Genomic DNA, 23,287 nt, shown 5'->3' on the forward strand with positions numbered 1-23,287 from the left:
CAGAACTTGTGAAAACACAGCACAAGAACACAAGTGCATAAACCTTAGGGCCTTGAAATTGAAATGTTGTGCCATGAAGTTTTACCTAACCCCTCTTTAACAGCCTCTATACTGAAATTGCAGTAAACCTATTTTAGTCTCATTACTATACTTTGAAGACCAAAAAGTTTTCCATTCACCTGTTCTGTTCCTCAAGTTTAGCGAGTAATTCTAAGTCGTCTGGACTCAGCTGAGTTGGTGAGGATGGTGATAACGCGGGTGTAGATAGAGTGGTAGAGGAGGATGTAGTGTGTAATGAGGCAGATGGACTTGCCACCTGACTGGCCATTTGACTGACGGTGTGCGATACAGTGTTCTTCACCCATGAGAGAGTAGAGCTCAGCTTTCCTGCCACCTTGTCTGTCGCCACCTGTGATGACAAAAAGAAGAGGATGCAATAGTTGTCTTTTTTTAATACCTTTTTTCAGTAGACCTGCTGCACTGAACAATGGAAAAAGTATACCATGTGCATGAAGTGATACTGAGATTATTTCTCCACAACACCGAAGACTCTCAGAAGCAACCCAAGCATCAACAGCAACACAATACTATAGAAGAAGTAACATGTAAGTATGCTGCTAATCCACAAAGAAAGACTCAGGAATTCCTGACATATAGTCACAGAGCTCATTTCTGCAGTACAGAAATACCACAGGATCCAGGACCAGCTCAGACTTCCCATTACAAAAATAAATAGAAATAAAAGCTTATTTTAAAACATCTTAAACTAATAATGGCATAGATACTGTAGAAAAAGAGGTATAGAAACAGTCAACTACTTTACTGATGGACAGTGGAACAGTACAAGTATATCAGTGCAAACACTCCAGATCACCTTCATTAATCCCTACAGTGGCAGGACAGAGGAGCAGGGGCACCACATTTCGAATCTACACCAAAGCAAAAGATCCTTTAGCATCTGCCAGTGCGCAGAAAACAGTCACAAAGAATTTAAGCCCATGAATCTAAACCAGCTCCTGAACATCTATAATAAGGCCTCATGCTGCCAGCTCTTCTCCTTCCTCATTTTCTCTTCAGGTCGCCCCTACAGCAAGCGTCCTTTAGCTCTGATCCCACTGCCAGCGCCTGGACAAGCCTGGGGTTTGAGACTGGTCCTGGAGGAACAGTGAGAGGTGCTACTAGAGCAGAAGGGAACTCTGTCAGACAGTCCGGGAAACTGCGGGACCAGGAATGAGGAGGCTGACTGGGGCTGATCATAATCTGCTGCTACTTCTTGACCAGTGTAATGGGGTAATGCAACTTAACAGATTCACTGATCACTAGAGAAGACAGACCAGCAGCCCCTGGAGGTATTTTCTAATGAACCCCTCACTAGAGCTTCCTTCAGCAACTGAAAACATAAGAGGCTTTAACCTACAATGATTCATGACAGAGTTAAATCTTCCCCAGCCCCACTTCGAGAAAATCTAGATGCACCTAAAAGGAGGAGCTAGCTGCCTAACAAAAGGTTAAAACTTTTCAAAACCAAGGTTGAAGAGGAACTTCCTTTGAAGTGGTGCTGCTGGCAACTATTTATTTCTACCTTTGCTGACTTCCTCAAAACACTGCATTGCTCAATGATTGTCACAAACAATTCTGCAGTACAGCCTATACAATAATTGCTAAGACACAAAAGACACTAAGCTACAGGGAAAAAATCCTTTCCCAAGATCCTCTAATAGAAACTAATTAAAGCAGAATTTCAACTGGAAAAAGTAACTCCATCTCAGCACACTGCGAATTTATCTGAAGCACAGTATATAGCCTGAATGGTTGCTAAAGCAGAAGCTTTTATTTAGATATAATGCTACAATGAACTTTTTTGTGAATCAAATCCAGCAGTATTTTATTTTCACATCATATCAAAAGGAAGACATGCTGATTGCCTTCAGAAAACAAGAGGAACACTACAGCCAAAGACAAACAGTGGTACTCACATCTCCCCACTTCCTCTCCATCAGCAACAAGATGCTTAAGAGCTCTCCTAGAGGACTGCAAAGGACATATGCTTAACGTTCATTCCAGAAACAGTAACAGATTTTGCTAGAAATCTTCAGATGCAGGCATACAAACCACAAGTGGGAATAATAAGGTCCCAACAGAAGCATTAGAAAGGTTCCAGCTGCTTCTTATGTCACTGCTGGACAGGAAAGCTCAAGCATATCAATATGTTTTTTTAAAAAAACACAACACACATGATCTTTTAAAGATAATCTTTGAAAAATCACTTCCCGTACTAGTATTTGACACCATCTTTTATACAAGAAAGGAATAAAAATTGCTAGGTTTCAAAATCTTAAGTTTAATACCTGCATTAATATTTCAGTCAGTCAATATCCTTTATTCTCTGTTGCTATGAAAGGTTAATTAATGCTGTTTCACTTTGAATAAAATAGCATTATGATAAAGGTAACTCATACATCTCACTTAAGACTGGTTACTTTCTCAGAGGCTTTAAATTGCTTAAAATATGACAACGCAACTGTTGCAAAAATAAATGCTGGCAGAAAAAGGGCCAGCAACACAGCAAACATGACTGCCATAGACAGCAGGTTTTAAGAGTCACCCATTCTAAGAATCTTACATATAAATATTAGAAAAGCAGTGACTGAGTAATACCCTACGTGACAGAAACTGGAAGAGCAAGTATACAATCAATTTTTATCTCTTTACAAAGTAAAGTAACTAGGAAGACTTAAGGTGAAAAAAATACGTCCAAGCTGAGTCTGGCTTATGCATGATAAGGCTCATACTCCACGTTACGATAGCTGAAGCAGTGGGTGGGGTGGGGACAGAAATCAAGAATCTGACAAACATTTATTCACGAACACATCACTAGGCATTAAAAAATTAATGAAAATATTTGTAGAAACCAATTATGTGAAGAAAGAAAAAGTATGGTCATGAAAACCGTGCAAGACAGCAGTTAAATCAGAACAATGTGTCTAACAATACTAGTGTTTCTAAAAGCAGCTCAGAGTTTCATTAGAATGTATTCAGAGAATTAGTACCCAAAAACTATTCCTAGTCAACCATCTGAAAGCATTAACACATATAGCAAGCAAAATGCACAGCTGCAAAAGCAAATGTTTGAAGATCAAAAGGCTCACAGTGCAGTTTGCATCAAAAACACATGAAGAATTTGTTTGAGGAAAAACAGCTACGGCAGTCACCCAGGGCCAAGCTAAATTAAGAAAAAAATTAAGGAAAAAAATTCTAATCTAATAGCTAACTGCTCAAGCCTACATCCCTTTTGCCAGGCTTTTCCAGGGTTTCCAAAAAAAATCTAAAGCCAGCTCTCAAATTGTCAGCATCAGTGAAGACTCCTGGACCTAGACATGAAGGCATTTAGCGATCAGTTTGTTACCCATTTCCCTAAATAGGATAGAGTAACAGGATTTTCAAATTTCATCACTTCACCTATGTTAACTGCAAAATTTATATTCAGTGACAGAAGATTTCATTGAGTTATTCTTTGACAAGTGAATTAAGGCCTTCCAGAAAACAAGTCACTGAAATTTAAAAATGAGAAAACCTTTCTAAGAGCAATGCACCAGTAATTCCTATCAACACGCGCACAGTGCTTCTACTCTTGCCCTTATTTATACAGGATGAAAATCCCTGCTACATGTCGGAAGCTTTTCAGCTATGTACACTGTTCCATCTAACAGGGTAGTTGTAGTCATCACTAAACCACAGACCACTGCTACTTCCCACCTTTCTGCTGAGTATCCCCACAACAAGACAATAGATACACAGAGTACAGAAGTGAACCCCACTGACTCCCACCACTATGACATTACACACATGTAGTACAGAAATTAATCCTACTAACTCTCAAGAGATACGTACCTCTTCCTCTGACAGCACAAAGAAAAGAGCTAAACATTTTACTCTAGCCCCTTCAGAGAAACTGGGGCTCCCACAATTAAAAACCACAGAGCTACCAAGTTGTTGACACTAGTCCTTTTGCCTTTAGTTATACCAGTGAGAATAAACCTAGTATGAATGATGGCAGATACTTTCACTGGGTATCACCGACTCCAGGAAACAGGAAAATCTGTATGAGCATTTGGTTTAACACCTCCCTGCTTTAGAGATGTGATTTTGCTTAACACAGCATTCTGGAAAGACTCAAGAAAGCCAGTAGCGGTAAACCTTTAATTTTTTCTTTGTATTTTTGGACAGTCTCCTCAAGGCTTTCCTAAACAAATTTCTTTTAAAAACTGGTTATTATTTAACCAGTAATATTTCTGCAGGCCTGCAGCAGTGTCTCCCTTTTGGCTACAACAATGATGCTCTGCACTTCAGTTATGAAGCGTCCTTCCCTTTGCTACTCCTCATTATTGTGAAAAGAGATCGGTCACGTGCTCAGCTGTTTGTAGCAGTAACAGGGGCAGCCAAATACACCATGGGGTCCATCCCAAAATCTCAGCTAGGTCACAGCGATAAATCTAACTGCACATGAGACAGGACTTTCACCATCATCCTCTCACTAACCATATACACCTACGCTATTCCCACTCTGTTCAGCCTTACCTTACCGCTGAAGCACTCACACCTGTAAAGCTGCTCTATCTGGTGCCCTCCTGTGCTACACCATGCATGGCAGGCAGCAGCTACGTGGCCAGCCCAAGTCCAGACTTGGCTCCGTGAAGCCCAGTACTACCAGATTCACACAAGATCTCCATCCCTTCATTTAAGCAGCCCAGGCTGGAAGCCCCCAGTTAACAGTATTCTTTGCTCAGCTCACCTCAGCCAGTTTTTCAACTATGCAAAGAGAATTGATTTCCTTTTTATTCCCAGCCTTTTTCAGATGCCGAAATTCAAGTTACATTTGAAGAGTATAAAAGGTAACCTACATTGCCCGGGAAACATACCAAATCGAGAGCACCATCAGGATGATCAAGCAATTATTAATGTGTGATCAAAACCAGAGTCAACCCATTTTAAAAACGTGCTTTTCCCCCAGAGGGGTCTCACTCAAGAACCTGCCAATTAATCAGACTTTGAACACCAGTGCTGCTCCTGGCCCTCTCCCAGGGACACTAACACTTTCCATTGAAGACGGCCAGGTCTGGAGACCAGCAGGCAGGGGTATGCCACCTTTACCCTTGGCAGGAGGACCCAGCAGAGCTCCAAACCAGGTATATTCATTCAGGCTCCAAGCCATATTAACAGCCACACTGTTTGCCAACAGACCAAAAGCACAGGAAGAGTTTGTTTGCATCTGCCTAAGACCATGTAAATACCTCCTAAATAAAAGTGTGCCCTTGAGTTTGAAAATACTGATCTTAAAAGGGCGAGGCGGACAAGACTTAGCTACTAAAGACTTTCTACTCTGCTGCAGTTTCCAGTGAGCAAAACAGAACTACCAGCAATTCTCAGCCATCTGGTCAGTCATCACACAAGGCACAGACCTGTCTGCTACGTACTTTAAGCTACTGCAAAGATAATAAATGTTTGTACTGATATTATACACAGATACACATGATGTGCAGTTTATATATGCCAATTAAAATACATACAATTCAGTATCTCCACTTTACGTTTAATATCTTTATTTAGCTGATTACAGCGCTTTATTACCAAGAGGAAATACAATACTGTGTTTAGATTTTTGAGTTACTCAAAGCAATATTGCAGTGGAGCAGCATATGAAATATTTCAAGTAAGGGTAGACCACAGCAACCTACACTACATACAATTATATAAATCCCCTTCCCTGAGAATCCCAAGGTGTTGTGCAGCACCTTACAGTAAACCCAAAAATATTACCACTCCATATTTTTGCATTTGCCAGAAACAGTATTTGTTTTTCAAAAAAAGATATCTGTATAGATTTCTTTAAAGATATTTCACTGTACACATTGAATTAGCTTAATACCTATATTCTGCATTTCCCTAAGGAAAATCTGTATTAAAGTTACAGGTATCCTGATTACCCAAAATACTGTCACAACTATTCTTGTCATATGACAAAGCAAAAATAACTGCAAGCCTTAGACAAACACTACTGTATATATTATATGCTCTCTACTCTTTCTCCTCTTCCCGAAAAGAGAAAGAAATGGGAACTTCCAGAACACAGAAAGTAACCCTCATATATTCTACATATAATATTAAAGTCTCACATAATTTGGGCTGAAATTGTGTATGTGGTTTTCAAGCCAGTTCTATAGCATTCCACGGACCCAGCCTCCTGCTTGCTTCAAAAAAGTTAGTAGCACTCTAATAGCTGAAGAATAAATTAAACTGACTCAGTCAATGACATATGCGGGAGAGGTAGCTGGTGAGTCAGCCTGTTATCATGCTTCCTGACAAGCTAAAATCCTAATTTAGGGCTCAAACACAGTTTCACTATAAGCTTCATCTATATCTTTTACTGTACAAATTCATATAACTGATTTCTGCTGAAGTCTTAGGAAGAAGTCCTGATTCACTCTCATAATCCTGATTTTTCTTGTAATATCACCTAACCATAGTCAGGAATTTCATCACTAGCATTCACCAGCTTCCATTTCACTTGATATTCACTAGCTCTCCAACTCTTTCTGATGTAAAGAATAAAGCAGTCTAACATTTTATATTGCGTAAATCTTTAGCTGTCGGAAAGCTTTCTGTAGTAGCATTCTTTGCAAGTTGTCTTCAGACTCTTAACATGTTAGGGTTTTGATGGTCCCAAAACATCCGAAAGAAGAAACTTGAAGCTGCAAGTTCACATACACAACATCACAATCTAATGCATCAGGTGTTTTAAGGAGGCACTTCATTAGAAATGTTGTAGAGATCCACTAAAGGTTGAAATCATTGCTCAAAACCATATGAATAACATTTCAATCACTGACCAAATTGCACTGAAATCTATTTATTTCCGAGAACAATTGCAGGTTTTTGGTTTCCTCTGAAGTCCAGCGTTGTTTACAATCTGTCAAGCGTTACCCCAGTACGCTAGCTGAGAAGACAAACCATGGTGCTTTTGCACGCTATCTCTTGTCCATCTAAAGATGGTCCTTTACCAAACAAGTTTCAAGTTACATAGGAATGTAACAACCTTCAGAAAACCATCGAGACCTTTTTTCAAGGGGAAAAGAATTAGACCTAGTGCTTTTGTACCAAAGATGGCTGAGAGCTCCTCAGAGCTGCAAGAGAAAATTCTGAAGGACTACAGTAAAAACCTCTACCAGGAATCTTCCTTTGTTTCTTTGTTCCCTTAGACCTCGGTTTGGAAAACATCTTTGTATTTGAGGTTCAGCATGCCAAGTTACACGCACATATACTTGAAGGACCACCCCCTTGGCTAACAAAACACAAGGAAGAAACAGATTAATCAGCTAAAATAAAGAACAACTCCTGCAAAGTCAGTTTGTTTATGCACTAGATTGGAAGATTTTTTTTTTCTTTTCAATAAAATGCAACTCAGTCATTTCACTGGAGTTCAAGTAAGTATCATCAGGCATTTACAAAAAAGGAACAGACACTGAAGGACACATATGTTTATCATTAAAACTCCTTTCTACAATTCTACTTTCCTACTCATTCCCCAAAGCCTAGCTTCCTTAATGTTGCTTTTAGCCAACTTCCTCCTGGAAAGGAGCCAGGACTAGCATCTAAACTACATTAGGGCAAAAATAACAAACAAATGTATATAAAGGCAGTTAAATTTACTAAAAGCCTTAGGTCCATATTTTAGAAGTGAGAAACCACTAAGTCGTATTTTTAAATGTTCACTGAACCTTAACTGAAATCAATGTTTTTAACACAACCCTTCATTTAAAAAGTAGACAAAATTTGCAAGGAGTTAAATTGGGAAGTTTAAAAGGATCCAGTATCTGACAACATGAAAACATACCATTCCTTGCAACACTCATTTTTATATACTGGCAGCCCCAGTATTTTCTAAGCGTTATTCTCCTTGTTTATAGAGATTAGATAAATTTATGCCATAATCTACAGGCTAGAACCAAAATGCTCATCTCCTGTTTATCAAGTTGCGCATGGTTCCCTTTCCAAAGGGATGTATGAAACAAGACTTGATGAAGAAACCAAGGAATGTAAGCATGGCCTTACGAAGTATGATAGCACTTGAATCTTTAAGAATTACTTCCTAGAATTTCAAACAAATCAGGTGACAAAGGTTGATGAGACCCTACCTCCAGGATTTTACTCTTCCTTCCTTTAAATGATCAGCTAAAAGGTCAACTTTCTATCAAATACACTCAAATTCAAAGGAGTAAAGCAGTTTCTAAATGACTGACTGGTAACCGGCTTTAGTTGTGAGCCACAAATTCATTGCAACCTACAGCTATTGCCAGACAACAAGAAATAAAACGTGAAAGTTTTAGAAGTGAGAAGTGTAACCAATTTAGTAATTTCCACATAGGAAAGTTGTCTGAGCTACCCAGTAAACAAGCAGATTTAAACCCAGATGCATACATCAACAGTCAGTTCCTTTACACAATCCATGCCAACATCTCTGGTCTTACAGTAATATTTAATTTTGCCCACCAATTTACTTCGTATATCCACAACTTGTCTTCAGAAGCGCTTACAGTGTAACTTGAAGCAAGCATATTTTTGTGGCTATAGAAGGATTCCTCCTCCATACTACTGAAGTCTGGAACAGTGCTCCTGCAGCCTCTTCTGAGCACAGCGCTTAGAGAAAACTAATTTTCCTCAGTTATTGACTAAAGAAAAAGATGGCTCTTCAGAGAAATGATGTATCTACTCATCAAATGAAACCAGTTATCTTTTGATTAGTTGACCATTAACTTTTACACTTTCTTTTGGAAATAAGGGCCTATTTACTCTTCTAAAAGGCCTACTAGTGGAAAAATGCAAGGAAGATCAATGAATCATGGATGATTTTTAGTGCCAGTCTGACACCAAAAAGATTATGTAAAAATCTCAACCCCATTCTATCATGGTCTGTAAGTGTCTTATTACGGAATTTTAACTTGCCTTTGTAACTTTGTCTTTAGAAAGACTGATCACCAAGGGGCTGAGAGATACCTACTGAATCTACAGCCAAACCCATAAAGTTCCACCACTAATGCATTCCAGGGTGGGGGAGGAATTACTTTGCTTAATGAATATTGGGGTTTAGCTCTGCTGTTTCAGAGAGCACAGAAGTTGGGATTTCTTTTTACTATGCCTGAAAGTAGTTCACTGTTTGAACTCTATAAATCAAGAAGAACACCTGAAAAGTGAGAGACGTAAAACTAACTTCTATACTCTATATAGTGATGTGAAATGGTGCATATCCAAAATGTTAGGTTTGGGCTAGCTACTAGTTTTTGACACCCGTTTTAAGTGATATTTGATAGTTTTACCCTTCTATAAGAAAAATAACAGTAAGTTCTTCTAACATCCTCATAGAAGTGCTCCGTCAACCTGTGGCGACAACAATCCACTACTAAAAGACCGGCTCCATCTGCCAGTCTGATGAAACCAAAGAAAAAAATAAGTAGTTAATACAGTATAAGATATTGACAAGTCAGAATTCTGTATCATCACAATTATACTTTTTTTAATTAAAAAAAAGGAACAAGAACATGTTATGATGTCATCAAATGGGTATTTAATGCTAAGAATCACTAAAACTTGGTCATCACAATAGGGCATAAGAAGTTTGAGAAATTCAATAGCTTACCATGTAGCAAAACACATTATAACCACTTCTTACCAAAACATTAAGTTTGGGGATTTTTTTTTAAAGGATTAAACTGTGGAAGTAAAAACAATACAGATCAGACAAGATGTCAGATTTTGGTAACAACCCCATTGGAGACAAGTAAAATTTGTTCCAACAAAAGAAAATAAAGATACTTGGTGGTTGCTTTTGGCTGCTTCCCAAGTTGAAAACTAACACAAAAAGGTTAAGTGCCCGCAGCCATTCTCTCACACCACCTTACTTTTTGTCCAGAATAAAGCCCAACCTTAGTATTGTACTTCAACCCCAAATCTATAATAGCTGCCTCACTGGGACTCAGAAGGATTACTGTTAGAGTTAGCAAACAAAGTTGACAGCTACACAGCCTGAAATAACACGAAGACCACAGCACGATCCCTGTCAGCATGACCAAAAAGGAGATCCCATTCTTCATTGCCTGAATCCTGCAGCTGGCTCAACACTTCTAGGCCCTCCCCAAAACACCACTTCATGGCTAACTGAATAGTTTCCACAGTTCACAGGAAGTTAAACAACATTGAGAGTAATTAAGGAAAAGCTACAATTCACTAAATCACTTCTGCTGCTGCCTTGTGAGAATACAGTTTCTGTGGACAATCATACAACAAAACACATCACAAATGTGTATAAAATGAGCAAAGCAAGACAAGAGCCCCTGCACTATCACTAACCCACCACCCATTTATTCCAATCACTTGCTGGAGAAGGAAGGGATGTGCTACAACTATGCACATAACACTTATGCAGACAAGACTACAATGAAAGGAAGGCAGTATTCCCAATTTAATGGAGTCAAAAACTTAACCAACAGATGATGTTGGTCACTACGAATATGAAAGACACAAGTCTTTAACTCAGCTTGCTTTCTACAAACTTAAGTGATGTATATTGAAGAGCTTCAGAGAATATATCTAACAACTCAAAATTACATACTCCTACAATATTTACTATTTGCCTTTTTATTTTTTAAATAACTATTTTAATTGGGTCTTGGAAAAAAGTGAATTAAGAGTACATAATCAAGGCAAATACGTTGTTTGAGAAAACAACATTCATAAAGTCAGGATTTGTTTTCTTTATTGTTCCTCTTCTCAGACTACCAAAAAATATTTTTCTTTAGAACTGTGCATTTGACTAAATATTAAATTAAAAATTAAACTAAAATATTAAATTCTACTATGTCTCTTCCATAAGCATTAGAAATGTATTTGTTTTTTCTGCAAGTTAAGAAAACAAACAAACCAGGAAGAGTAAGAAAAAACAAACATAATATTAAGTATGCATAGCCCAACTTAGCTGTTTTCCCCTATCTAAATCGATATTAGAGTCTTGAATTAACAAGATAAATTTGTTTTCCAAAATTCACTGACAAAAGACTTTTCTTTCAATTTTTATTACTTCTCCATTTATTATCAATCCTACCCAGAGAACAAACTGACGGTAACTGTTTAGGCACATCACTTCCCCCACCCCTTCTCTTCTTGTAAACTTCGACAGGCTTTTTCTCCCATCTCTTCCTTTCCATGAACCCCATTTCAGCCATTCCACTCTCCAGCCATCTCCTGCTTACTTGTTCAAAATCAATCAAACAAGTCCACAGAAGACAAACATATGGAGAGCAATGAAAAACAAAACAAAACAAAAAAATCCAAGCCACCAAGCTGTAGCTCGGTAAGTCCCTAGGCCTCAGCTGGCAGGAGGCAAGGAAGAGATATGGGGAGGAAGTAGGGCTGCTCTGTCAAAGCTTTCTTCTCCAAACATCTGCTCCCCCAGAGGTGCTGTTGGGCTGGACATTCAGTGACAGTCACTACAGCTGCTCTCAACCCAGTTTATCAAATTCAGGCAATGCTGATTCATAATACCAAATGCTTTCCTCCTGATCATGCCCCTTTTTTTCACTAGCTGTCTCCCTTTCCTCTCATAATCCTTACTTGAAAATTAATTCGTATCTACATATTTAGAAATAAGCCTTAAATCTTTTAAAGTGTAAATACAGAGCTGTACAATCATGATCAAAGCAGAAACTGCATATTAAAAGGAAGGGAAATAAACAGGCACATTTATGCAGAACACTTTTTAACATTATCTACCAGGAAAACAAACAAGATCCAGTTGCTTTCTTGTTTATGCACATTAAGCAAAGCGAATTTAAAAAAAATAGAAAAAAGTTTTAAATTTTTTGACAAATACTTTCAGAGATAAATAAAACATAATGGATATTGTCAGTTCTCTATATGAATCTGCCTCCTTCCTATATCTTTTGTACGTGATCTTTGAAAAAAAAATAAAAACTGTCCCAGGCTGATGTGAAACAGTATGTTTTGATACAGTCAGTGTTAGTGCTAGCTCATGCTGGAAATTCAAAATTGTATGCCAACTTCACGTTTGCTATAAAAGTGCTCTGATTAGCAACGCTGAGAATTAGCAGGAATTGTACGGAACTACAGAAAAACGACACTAGGAATTAAAGCTGGAATACATAACGAGCAGCCAGAACACCGATATCGACTTTTTACCCCTATTATATAATCGCGTTCATGCAGATGCAGCAGGAGGTGCTAGCAAGGGAGATCTCCAAGGCGGCATTTGAAAATTACCTCTAAGAATGGAAGAGCCGCGGGCTCCCGGTTCAACGTTACGTCCACGGAACCAAGGGAGAAGTCACCCCCTGCAGCCAGACCCGCCGAGGGCAGGAGACCCCCCCGCCGCGTCCTCAGCCGGCACCACGGGACACTTCCATCGCGGAGCCGCCAACTACCCCCGCGCGTCCCCGCGGCAGCCGAGCCGGAGCCGCCGCCGCAGCCCGGGGCACGAAGGGGCTGGGGCACGGCGGCCCCGCAGCCCCCGAGCCGGCGGCAGGGCCGCGCCCCGCGGCCGCCCGTCGCCCCCGCCCCGCCGGCGGAGAGCGGGCTGTCCCTGCCCCGCAGCGGCCCGCCGCCCGCTCCGCCGCCCACCGCGACAGGAGGGCCCCGGGCCGCGGGCGCTGGGCGGGGGCGGCTGGCGGAGCCCGCAGGGTGGCGACGCCCGGTCCCGCCGCGGCCCGACGGGAGGGGCCAGGCCGGGCCGGGCCGGGCCAGCGCGGCCGGGGTCGCCGCGCCCCGCCTAGGCCCGGCCGCGCACCGCCCCCGGCCCCTCAGCGGCGGGAGGGGGGGGGGGGGCGCGGGCCCAGCCGCGCCTCACCTTGGAAGCGTTGCCCGCGGCAGGGAGGTGCGAGCATCGGCGTCCCCCGCCGCCGGCCTCCCGCGGAGCTGCCCCCTCCCCCCGGCGGCTCGCCGCGCTCCGCCGGCCCCGGCAGCCGGGCCACGTCCCTGCCCGCGCCGCGCGCAGGCGCACTCCGCGCGCAGCCGCCGCCACCGCCGCCGCGAGGGGCAGCCCCGCGCCCCGCCGCCGCCTCTGCCCGCCGCGGGAGAGGGGCGGGCGGCGGCTCTGCCGCGGCGGGTGGCCGCCGGTAACGGGCCCGGCGGCGTTGCGGGTAGCCGCGGGCAGGGCCCGCCGGCGGCGCTGCTCTCGGGTGGCGGCCGCGGCTCCCCCGGTTCACGGGGGGGCTCCGGGCTCGGGGCTGCTAAGGCGGGCAGGCGGGCGGGCCAGCTGCCCCCACAACGGCGCCGGTCGCTTCTCTGCTCCCTTCCTGCAGCTCCCCGCGGGCTGCTGTGGCGGCGGCCTCCCCCAGCCGTAAGCCGAGCCCCCGCCGTGCCGCTAACCCAGCTGCCCCCCGCGCCCCCGGCGCTGCCGCATCGCCCCGGCCCGGGGTGCGTTGCGCCCGCTCCGTTAAGAGGCTCTTTTGGTGCAGACGGAGCGTCTGCCCAGGGCTCCCCGGACGCCCTCTGCACGCTGGAAGCTGCACGGCACCGCACGGTGTGCGGGAGCGGCGGCGGCCCCCCCTCAGCAGCGTTTCTCGGGCACGTGGGCCGGGAGCCGCCAGGTGACACCGACAGCGGAGACACCGCCTGCGCGGGACAGGGCCCCATCCCGTAATGAGCTCCTTTGCCATTGTCCTTCTACAGTGAAGAACAGGGGCTCCTAGACAAAACCATACAGAAATTTTCATTTGTAAGGATTCTAATAAAAGCTTTTTTTAAAAAAATAAATAATTCCAACACTGCCAAAACACAGACATGCTTTAGAGCAGATTTTGCATATTGTCAAGTACACAAAGAGTAAACTCTTAGAAAACAAGTAAGCAACAACTGAAATAGGTTATAGATAGGTCCCCAACGTGTTTTTTTTTACTTCAGTAAAGCTATTGCTCTTGCAAATGACAGCAGAAAAAGTGCAATCACCACAAGTGACCACATGGGTCAGTCCAGTGACAACCAGCAGCCTTGCAGCCTGGGGTTCTCCACAGATGACCAGGGAGAGGGCCCCTGCTCACGGGAGATGCCGCTAAAACACCAGTCCAAGAGACTTCTTCCAACCACAAGACACCACTCTAAAAGGCCTGCGTGAGACCTTGCTCTCCAGAACATACCTAAGTAAAAACACCACATACAATATAACAGAAACTGAGAAATAGTATCAGAGAGAAAAATAAAGCAAATATACTTTTTTCCTATCAATAAGTGTTACCAGTAAAAAGTATTTTAATAAAGCATTGAAAATACTTGCTTTTACCTCAACAAGTTCAGAGCCTCTATGAACAGCAGTCAGCCTCTCAACAAACATTATTGCTGAAAGCAAAAAGAGACATTTGCCCTGAATTTGTAAGTGATTCAGAGGTGGGGCTAATGGCTAATAAGCGCAGCTGGAGCCTCCTTGTTTTGTAGAGTAACAACTAGCCAGAAAGCATGTGGTGGTGTTATGGGATAACAGGCTGGTTTTTGTGATGGTGAGCAATTTTAGGAGCAAAAAGTCTTCTTACAGAGAAGAATAAGAAATTGGTTTTATTTTTTCTTGTGGAGTCTTGCTTATGATACCATTGCCTTGAGGCATTTCTCATCAAAGTAAGTAACTGCCCAGCAGCTGCCAGCAGACCCGTAGTGGAGAACAAGCATTTGTATGCTAGAGAGTAGCTAAGACAATGTGCTCCCCTAGAGTTACTTTATGTAAAAATTGAAAAGCACATAGAATTCTGAGCTTTCTAAAATTCAGACTTAGATATTTTTGAAGCTAGCAGGTACCTACCTGGTAGGACTCATGCTGTTACCTGCCTGACATAGGAAATACTTATTATTTCTTTAATTCTCTTGTGGTTATTTATATCAATTTAATAACTTTTTAAAATATTGGTCTATGTATAACAATTACTGTAGGTTTGTTGGGGTTTTTTTTAGTAAAGTGAATGAGGATAACCAGACAAATGCATCAGGAGCAAAGATGCTGGTGTTGTGCGCTTCTCTCTGACAGCATCAAGAAATCTGATGCCACTTGACCTGTTTGTGCATATATATATATGCAAGTGCATATTCTTGCTTTAATTCATCAAATATCGATTATCCCAACCATCTATAATTTATTTTAGGAACAGCATCTGATTGGGTGTTGGTTGGTTGAATGTTTTAGTTATTTACTGTTTGATCAACTGTGAGAATTTGCCCTAGAAAACGAAGGGAAATAAAATCCTGTAACATTTCCATACTTGGTGATTTTTAAGATCAAATCTATTGATTTTTCTGTCGTAAGAATCCCTTTGCTGTGATGCAGCCCTTGCTAACAACTGCAACAGTTAACGAAGAGAGACTGGGAAGCGACGACACGTTCCGTGCAGGCACTAGAGAGCAGCAACATTATTTTATCTGTGGAAGGGCATTGCTCCGCGCTGCTGGGGGAGCCCTGCTGCCTGCACACCCGCAGACAGGGAGAGGGGCCCCCGTCCTGCTGTGACCCCGCCGCGGCCCCGGGGCGGGAGGGGGCTAGGTCCGCGCCGGCGCAGGGGCCGCTCCTCCGGGCCGGCAGGGGGCAGCACGGCGGGCGCCGGGGACGGGCGGGTCGCTGGCGCCCCGCCTCGCCGGGCAGGCGAGTTGCTGCGGCTGCGCAGTGGGCGCGGCCTTTTCCCCCCTGCTGCGGAGAGCAGTCGTTGTGCGGAGCGGGCCCCGGCCTAGGCCTAGACCGGACAGTACCTGGCACGATGGTCAGTACCGGCCGCCGCGGGGCCCGCGCGGCGAGGGGGGAGCTCTGCCCGCCGTTCTGCGCCCGCCGCGCGGCTCTGCCCGCCCGGATGGAGCCCGATTGGCTCGGGCCCGGCGCCGGCTCCAGCGTGGCAATGGCTGCCATTAGTGCTGGGGCTGCGCCGTGGGGCGGCTCGGCGGGGCCTGGCACGGTCTGGCTCGGCTCCGCCACCGGCCGCGCCGCTTCCCCGGGCCGCGGCCCGCCGGCTGGGCGCGGCGGCAAGACCGGGTCGGCCCCGGGCGGCGGACTCGGGGCGGCGGGGGGCGGGCGGCGGGGCCGGCTCGCCGGAGCCCCTCGTGCCCTGCGGGGGCTGGCGGCCCCGGGCCGCGGGGGGCTGACAGGCCGCCCGCCTTCGTGCCGCCGGGCCGCGCCTCCGAAACGGTGGCAGGTGTTGGGGAGTGCCGGTCCCGTCGCGGTGTCAGCAAGGCTCGTGTCCCCGCCGGGTGGCGGGGGGCTGCGGGAGAGGCCGGTTCCGTGGCAGAACTCGCCAAAGAAATAACCGGGCGGGGGGGTGACTGGAAATGACCGTGGTTACCGCCTCAGTCCCTGCGGGCAGGCGCTGCGTTAACAAACGGAATTTCTGGCTTTCTCCTGAAACTATGTGAAGTTATGGGGAGAAGTGTGCGTTGGTTCTGGTGGGAAGGATAGAAATTCTGGGGTTTGATGTGTTGGCGTTTTCCTTCCACTTTATTTTTATGATGCTTTTTTATCTAAATGTGTAGGTACACTTGTTATTCCTGATTTTGCCACGGTTTTATTCATATCACGTTTAATTAGAATGGCCTTGGCTTACGTGGTTATATGTTAATAACATCTGGTTATGTTTCTTATTCAAGGGGTTTGTGAAAGTTGTCAAGAATAAGGCCTACTTCAAGAGATACCAAGTGAAATTCAGGAGAAGGAGAGGTATTGTTAAACTTCCTGTAGCATGCAACTGAAAGTCATTGATGAATATTCCTACTTATTTCACACGTGTTTGCCACACTATAACTTGTTTTTCAGAGGGAAAAACTGATTACTATGCCCGCAAGCGTTTGGTAATTCAAGATAAAAACAAGTACAACACCCCGAAGTATAGGATGATTGTGCGTGTTACCAACAGAGACATCATTTGCCAGGTAAGGTCTGTGGCGCTTGCTGCTTACTCACCAGCCTTCCCAGCTGAAATACAGGGAAAGGGGGATGGTTGAAGCAGCTGGAATTTTTTAGGCTTGATCTGAGCAGTTTTTATATAGTGAAATAGTTTCTTAGAGAACAACCTTTAATGTTGACACAGCTTCAGTGATAAACTGTATTCATGATAAAAAATAAGTTTTACTAGTGTCAACATTCTTCAGCAAGGTTATTTGTAACTGTTTTAATGATGCTGAGATAAGTAGAATATTTTAGGGAGAGGGAAGGTATCTGTTTTTTTTCAGCTGTATTTAAAGTGCTTTGAAAAGAGGGCCTTTTTTGCTTGGCTGAAGACAACAAAGTTGACTATGTGACCTGTCAACCCGCCCTGACGATGGCACTGTATCTAAAGGTGCCCTCTCTTTTGAGAGTGCTTTTCCTGTGACGTTATGTGGATGATGTGAAGCAGCTAGGCCTTATGATGGCTTTCCTGTGAGATTAAAGGAGACCAGTAAATAAGAACAGTAGGCGTTTTTTCATGCTTACTAAGTATGCACTTGTGTGTTGCATCATATGCAGTTCCTCGCTGTGGTTCACTTTCTTGTTTCATTTTCAGAATGTTTTGACTAATTTCAAAGTTTAAAACTTAAGTGTGTTTGTTCTATCATAAATGCATGTTGGTAAGCTCAAAAAAGAAGCTAGAAAAGTTTTAATTGTCACTTCTTCTTGGAATAATTACTTGTTAAGAACAGTGGAGAGTGGTCTTGTTACAGTCAGTTCAGAAAACATTATATGATCTTGATGAGGTTATTTTATCTTTGAAACTCAAAACAAAAATGAGTGGTGGCAGGTGCTCACATCTGATTGATAGTGCCTTTCCGGTAGGTGGGAATCCTGCAAAAGGGGACAACTTTTGTATGTAGAAAGGAGGTGTGGGAGTCAAAAGGAGAAGGTTCTGTATGTGAAAGGAACAGTAGAAACAAATCTGATAGTACTGCTGTCTCACAGGAGACCGCTGAGATAATGAAAATCTCAGACCCATGAATTAAATCATTGCATAAGGTTACCACAAACTGTATTGGATGCTTTCTGCATTTTTCGGAGGTGCATTATATACTGTGTTACATGAGAACTACGTTCAGAAAGTGGGACAGAATCCATCCACATCCATAATGATTCCTTGAAAGGTTGCTTTTGTAGGCAGTTCCCTGGCCTCTTGATGTATGTGGAGAGGTAAACAGAAGTTGCTGATATGCTTGCTCTGGCCTAATACAGATTTGAATTCTTTGTGTCTGTACTTGAGAAGTTAATGATGTCTTTAAAAAAAAGAAACCCAAGAAAAACAAAACCCTTTGAGCTTGTGTGCAAAAGTTGTCAGTTTGCTGGACATCTCTATACAGAATTCCTATCGGCTTAAGTAGATGTCAAATAATAAATTGAGCCCAGAATTGTGAGAACGCTAACATTTGTTTTGTTGTCAGATTGCCTATGCCAGAATCGAAGGCGACATGATTGTCTGTGCTGCTTATGCCCACGAGCTGCCAAAATATGGTGTGAAGGTTGGCCTGACCAATTACGCAGCAGCGTACTGTACAGGTCTGCTGTTGGCACGCAGGGTAGGTATCTGTCAGGTTGTCTGGAAATTGCTGCTCTGGTTTTCCTATTTCCTTACAAAAGAGAAAGCCCACTTTAAGTGGCATGTTAGTATAGATACCTGACTCTGTGGGCTTCTCTAAATAATGTCTGTTCTTTACCATATAGATTTGATGGCCTCTTGTGACTGTCAAATCACAGTGAGAAGTATGGCAGCATGCAGCTTCAACTCCAGCAGCTCACTTTAAGTATCAGTACTTAAGTTTGGTGGAGGGAGGGAGTCAGGATAAAAATGTAAGAAAGGTACCTTTAAGAGTTTGAAAACATATAAACAGCGTCCTTCCATATGAGCTCATGAATAAGGTTGAAGTTCACTGGTGTACCTGTTGGAACAAAAAGTTGAAACTTAACAGATGTGCTTAAAGTGGTGGTTGTGAAAAGCTTTGTTATTAGTATGGGGTGCTTAATTTTTGTAAAGAAATTTTTTAAAAACATGAAGATGCTACTGCAAATTTGTGTTTTAAGGTGGTGGTGATTCTTCATTTTGTCAATAAGCTGAAAGAATTTCAGAAGTGCTTTAACTTTTTTCTTCTTTCTTCACAGCTTCTGAATAAATTTGGCCTTGATAAGATCTATGAAGGCCAAGTTGAAGTGACTGGTGATGAATACAATGTGGAAAGCGTGGATGGAAAGCCTGGTGCTTTCACATGCTACCTGGATGCGGGTCTTGCCAGAACTACCACTGGAAACAAAGTCTTCGGTGCTCTGAAGGGTGCAGTGGATGGTGGTCTGTCCATCCCTCATAGGTAATCTAGTCTGTTTAGAAGAATTCCTTTAGAATTAACCTGAGATGCTTCTGTATGTGACAGTCTACTTATACTGTCATTTTATGTTGAAATAATTCTGTTATAACCTGGTAGTGATGCTGTAGCCTAGATTCTGGGATGGGGTTTTTTTTGGTTGGTTTGTTGGCTGTTTTTTAATCCAGAGATGCAATTTTGATAGTGCTGCTGGGAATCTTGCAACTATCAAGATGCTATTAATCTTTTAGAAACTAAAGAGCCATCTTGTTGCTTTTACTTACAGTCATCAAGTGCCTGAAGGCACTTAAGTAAATATCCTTTAGTATTCCATTGTTTTAAGTCCTTAACAAATTGTGTGTATGCAATAATTTCACTGTGAAAAACTGTACATGCCAGGTAAAAAAACCACTGACATTTGCTACAGTTGTCAGTGTGATAGTAGGGCCGAGCACTCCACCTGCACTTGAAATTTCCACATAGAAGTTTTGACAATTCCTGTCTCAAGCTGTGAATGACTGAATCAAGATTTTAGGCAGTGTTACCTAACCCTGATACTATAGCTGACTGCTTCTTTCTTCTAGAGCAGTGGGGAACAAAAATCTGAGATCTGTTGTGTATTTTCCTACCCTCTCCCATGCTGTCCTATTCATTCTTGACTAATTGTCCAGTTTTTCTGACTTGGCTGCTACATGATGATACTCCCAAAGACTGAACACTCTGTAGTTGGTCCACAGTGTGTGTATATGATGTACTGCACTGTTTCAAGACGGGACTGATGGCAGCTGAGATGAACTTAAAACTTCCCTCTCAGTTTTCTTTATTTCTTAATTTCTAATTGGAGGGTCCTACCCCTCTGTTACCTGTAGGAGAATCTGATGTATTGGTCACTTTGGTGTGGAACCTAGCCTCTGAATTAGAGCATTTGGCAATATGTCTTAATTTGAGTGTAACTGCTGTTTCACAGTACCAAACGCTTCCCTGGTTATGACTCGGAAAGCAAAGAATTCAATGCAGAGGTTCACCGCAAGCATATCATGGGCCAAAATGTTGCAGATTATATGCGTTACCTGATGGAGGAGGATGAAGATGCTTACAAAAAACAGTTCTCCCAGTACATAAAGAACAACGTAACACCTGATGGGGTAAGATTTATCTGGCTGGCTCCTGTGCATTAATAGATATACTGATAAGTCTCGTGAAGGGACTTCTCTAGTAATGCAAAGAAGTTTGGTATGTAAAATAATGTGATTCATGTTGTATGTTATCCATGCGAAGAAAATATTTTTTTTCTTCATTAAGAGCTGTATGATACATCATAAGTCTCTTGAAAGTGAGATCTTTTTTCCTGCCGTGAAGCTGAACATTTTACCTATAAATCTAAGCTTACAGGACTGCATTCTAAGCTGGAATACTTTTTTTTTTTCCCCTGATAGGGAAATTAACTTGCAGTTTCTACACATGCTACCCACTCATTCCTAATCCTGCACCACAGCCTGTCCTTTCTGCAGCTGTGGTGATTGCAACTGTGAGGGTGTGTTCTATGTCACATCTGTTTTCATGATTTGTGTGACCCTATAGGTAGTTCTAGGTCCCAGGTGAATATAGAACAGCCCAAGCTAGCTCTGGTGAAGCTCGCATCTTGTGAAACTACAGAGTGTAATACATCTCATTTTAGTACTACTTGAAATTTTAAGAGTATTTTGTACAAAACACTAGAAGATATGTAAGATAACCAAGGTCCTTGTTTCAAGTGTTTAAACTCCTTTCAGATGGCTTGTCTTGCTGCCTCTAACATTCTTGCTTGGTTTCCCTAATTAGTAGTCCAGAAGCTTGAAACAAACATTCTCATGTTTGCTTTCTAGGCTGTGCAAAACTTAACTTCATTTTTTATCCCTTTATTGCTATGGGGTTTTGTGGTTTTTTTGGTAAACTTAACTAATTGCTAATTTGTTGTAACTTAATCTTTACTGAAAAATAAGAAATGTTGTATTGTAAAGGGCAACTTAATCTATTTTACTGAAAAAACAATATTTATATCTTGTATTGCAATGAAGTGAGTCCATGACTTATGTCAATAGTTGGACACTTATCCTTTGTACATCTAGAAAATTTTTGCAGCTGGGATCTAGTGGTCGGAATTAACCACCACCAAAGGTATTCTTAAAATTGGTGCCATTCTGGAACCAGAGTTGTCTTTGCGACAGAGCAGTGTCATTGCATCCTTGAGGACAATGCAGGGACTGTCATGGTTCTTGCAAGACTTGTTAATCTGTAGCTGCTTTCATAACTCGTACTTTCTCCCCCCTCTTACTAAGCAGCTCTGTGTACTACAGTAGGGTCTGAAAAGTGGTAAGATTGCAGGTCTGATGACAAAGTTTGTGTGAAATAGTTTTGGTTTAGTTAGTAAACATGAAGTCTTTTAATCTGGCTAAAATTAGAATAGCTTTATAGACTACCTTTTAAATGTAGGGAAGCTATGGCACTGAAAAGTAGACTTCAAAGGAAATAGCGTTTCAACTGCAAAATGCTAGTATGCATTGGAGACTTGTAAGTAGCCTGTAGTTACTCCATAGCCTTGATTCCTTAACTGTAAAATAAGGATAAAATAACTTTTTGTGTGTTTCAGTATTTAAGTTGTATCATAGTGGTAGTAGGAATTTCAGTATGCTGTGGCAGTGATCTTCTGTATGAAGAAAGTGTTTTAAAGGCAGCCACCCAAAATTACAAGCTGTATTGTGATGAAACCCATTTCTAGTGCATGCTTTGGTAAGGGTGTCTTGGATTTTTTGTATGATCCTACAACTGGATCACAGTGGAGAACGTAACAATTTTTTCTTTTTTTGTCTTTAAGATGGAAGAAATGTATAAAAAAGCCCATGCTGCTATACGGGATAATCCAGTCCATGAAAAGAAACCCAAGAGAGAAGTCAAGAAAAAGAGGTAAAACTCATCCTCTTTAACATGAATGTGATTTCTCTGTTGAAGATATCTTAGTTATGCTAAAACCAGCAATGTAACTCACATCGCAGTTGTGTCAAAACACAAGTGATGGTTTAGATTAAGGTACAAGGATTTCAGTGTAACTTTGTTAGGCTTTAACTTTAGCAGTAGGAATCTAAATTTTAAGAGCTCTCAACTACATATAAAAAAAAAATTAGAAGTGGAGTGTGCTCATGGCCTGAGGGCAGGCTGACTTAATTTGTCAATATTAAACTATTTTGATTTTTCAGGAGTCTGGGAGAAAAGAAATTGAGGCATAACTGTTGCATTGGGCCTTGATACTGTCTCTAGTCACTAAAGAGTAATTCTTGAGGAATTAAACCGCTGCAGTCTAATGATGCCTTTTTGCAGTGCCCTAATTATAAAGCTTTAAATCATTACAAGGAAATAGTGTGTTACAGAAGTGGGAATATGTTCTAGCATAGCACTTTTAACCACAGTCCTGGTGCACTGCAGCTTTCTTGACCACCTTTTTGCTTATTTCTGCCTTAGATATATCATACACTGTGCTTACATTGCAGATGGAACTGTCCCAAGATGTCCCTCGCCCAGAAGAAAGATCGTGTTGCTCAGAAGAAGGCTAGCTTTCTCAGGGCCCAGGAGCGTGCAGCTGATAGTTAAGACAACTTCCACAATTTTCTATGAAGCTTTGGAAAAAGTGGCAATAAATTTATTGAGTAAGCAACTGCGTAAGACTGGATTATTAATATATCTTATAAAGATGCAGAATATTTTTTTATTCAGATATTCTGTAGTCTTAAGTACTTTTTTCCCTTTTCAAAGTACTGTATGAATTGAAGCCCTTCACAGAGAGGTGACAGACCTAAAAGCCAAGGCTGCTGCATTAGAATTACTCCCATAATCAATTTGATTAATTTTTGGCATGACTAGTACCAAAGACTAGATCTAAGAACTCCTGCTTCTGGCAAAAAAAATAAAGTTT

The 23,287-nt window shown here is 42.5% G+C and overlaps 2 protein-coding genes and 1 non-coding gene across 14 annotated transcripts in view; 2 read left to right on the top strand and 1 right to left on the bottom strand.

Moving 5' to 3' along the window:
- EVI5 (ecotropic viral integration site 5) overlaps window positions 1-13,037 on the bottom strand; it is an 84,787-nt gene extending 71,750 nt beyond the window's left edge. For 8 of the 12 annotated variants that reach the window (XR_012624145.1, XM_074832494.1, XM_074832497.1 and 5 more), the window contains exons 1-3: window positions 12,328-12,418; window positions 1,977-2,031; window positions 180-409 (exon numbers count right to left, since the gene is read on the bottom strand). Coding sequence is in view for 10 of the 12 variants with exons in the window: in XM_074832494.1 (XP_074688595.1) it covers window positions 180-409; window positions 1,977-1,997 (251 nt within the window). In the remaining 2 variants the exon portion in view is untranslated. Of the gene's footprint in view, window positions 1-179; window positions 410-1,976; window positions 2,032-12,327; window positions 12,549-12,910 lie in introns of those variants that run through there. The other 4 variants (XM_074832493.1, XM_074832495.1, XM_074832503.1 and 1 more) reach the window with 4 other exon arrangements.
- A 2,670-nt stretch (window positions 13,038-15,707) lies between these two features.
- RPL5 (ribosomal protein L5) lies at window positions 15,708-23,029 on the top strand. Its single transcript, XM_074832507.1, has 8 exons — window positions 15,708-15,797; window positions 16,672-16,741; window positions 16,838-16,953; window positions 18,430-18,564; window positions 19,145-19,347; window positions 20,309-20,486; window positions 22,196-22,284; window positions 22,866-23,029. Exons 1-8 carry the CDS (start codon window positions 15,795-15,797, stop codon window positions 22,963-22,965), a joined length of 894 nt encoding a protein of 297 aa, XP_074688608.1. The 5' UTR covers window positions 15,708-15,794; the 3' UTR covers window positions 22,966-23,029.
- On the top strand, window positions 20,029-20,127 carry LOC141926845 (small nucleolar RNA SNORD21). The gene has a single exon (XR_012624223.1). It is a non-coding gene; the product is annotated as a small nucleolar RNA SNORD21 (small nucleolar RNA).
- Window positions 23,030-23,287: the final 258 nt, after the last annotated feature.

The sequence above is a fragment of the Strix aluco genome, chromosome 8, assembly GCF_031877795.1.
Source record: "Strix aluco isolate bStrAlu1 chromosome 8, bStrAlu1.hap1, whole genome shotgun sequence".
In the NCBI taxonomy this organism is placed as follows: Eukaryota; Metazoa; Chordata; class Aves; order Strigiformes; family Strigidae; genus Strix; species Strix aluco.

Coding starts and splice junctions, on each gene's coding strand:
- RPL5 (XM_074832507.1), top strand. Junction 16,742..16,837: donor GAAATTCAGGAGAAGGAGAG/GTATTGTTAAAC, acceptor CTTGTTTTTCAG/AGGGAAAAACTGATTACTAT. Junction 20,487..22,195: donor ACAACGTAACACCTGATGGG/GTAAGATTTATC, acceptor TTTGTCTTTAAG/ATGGAAGAAATGTATAAAAA.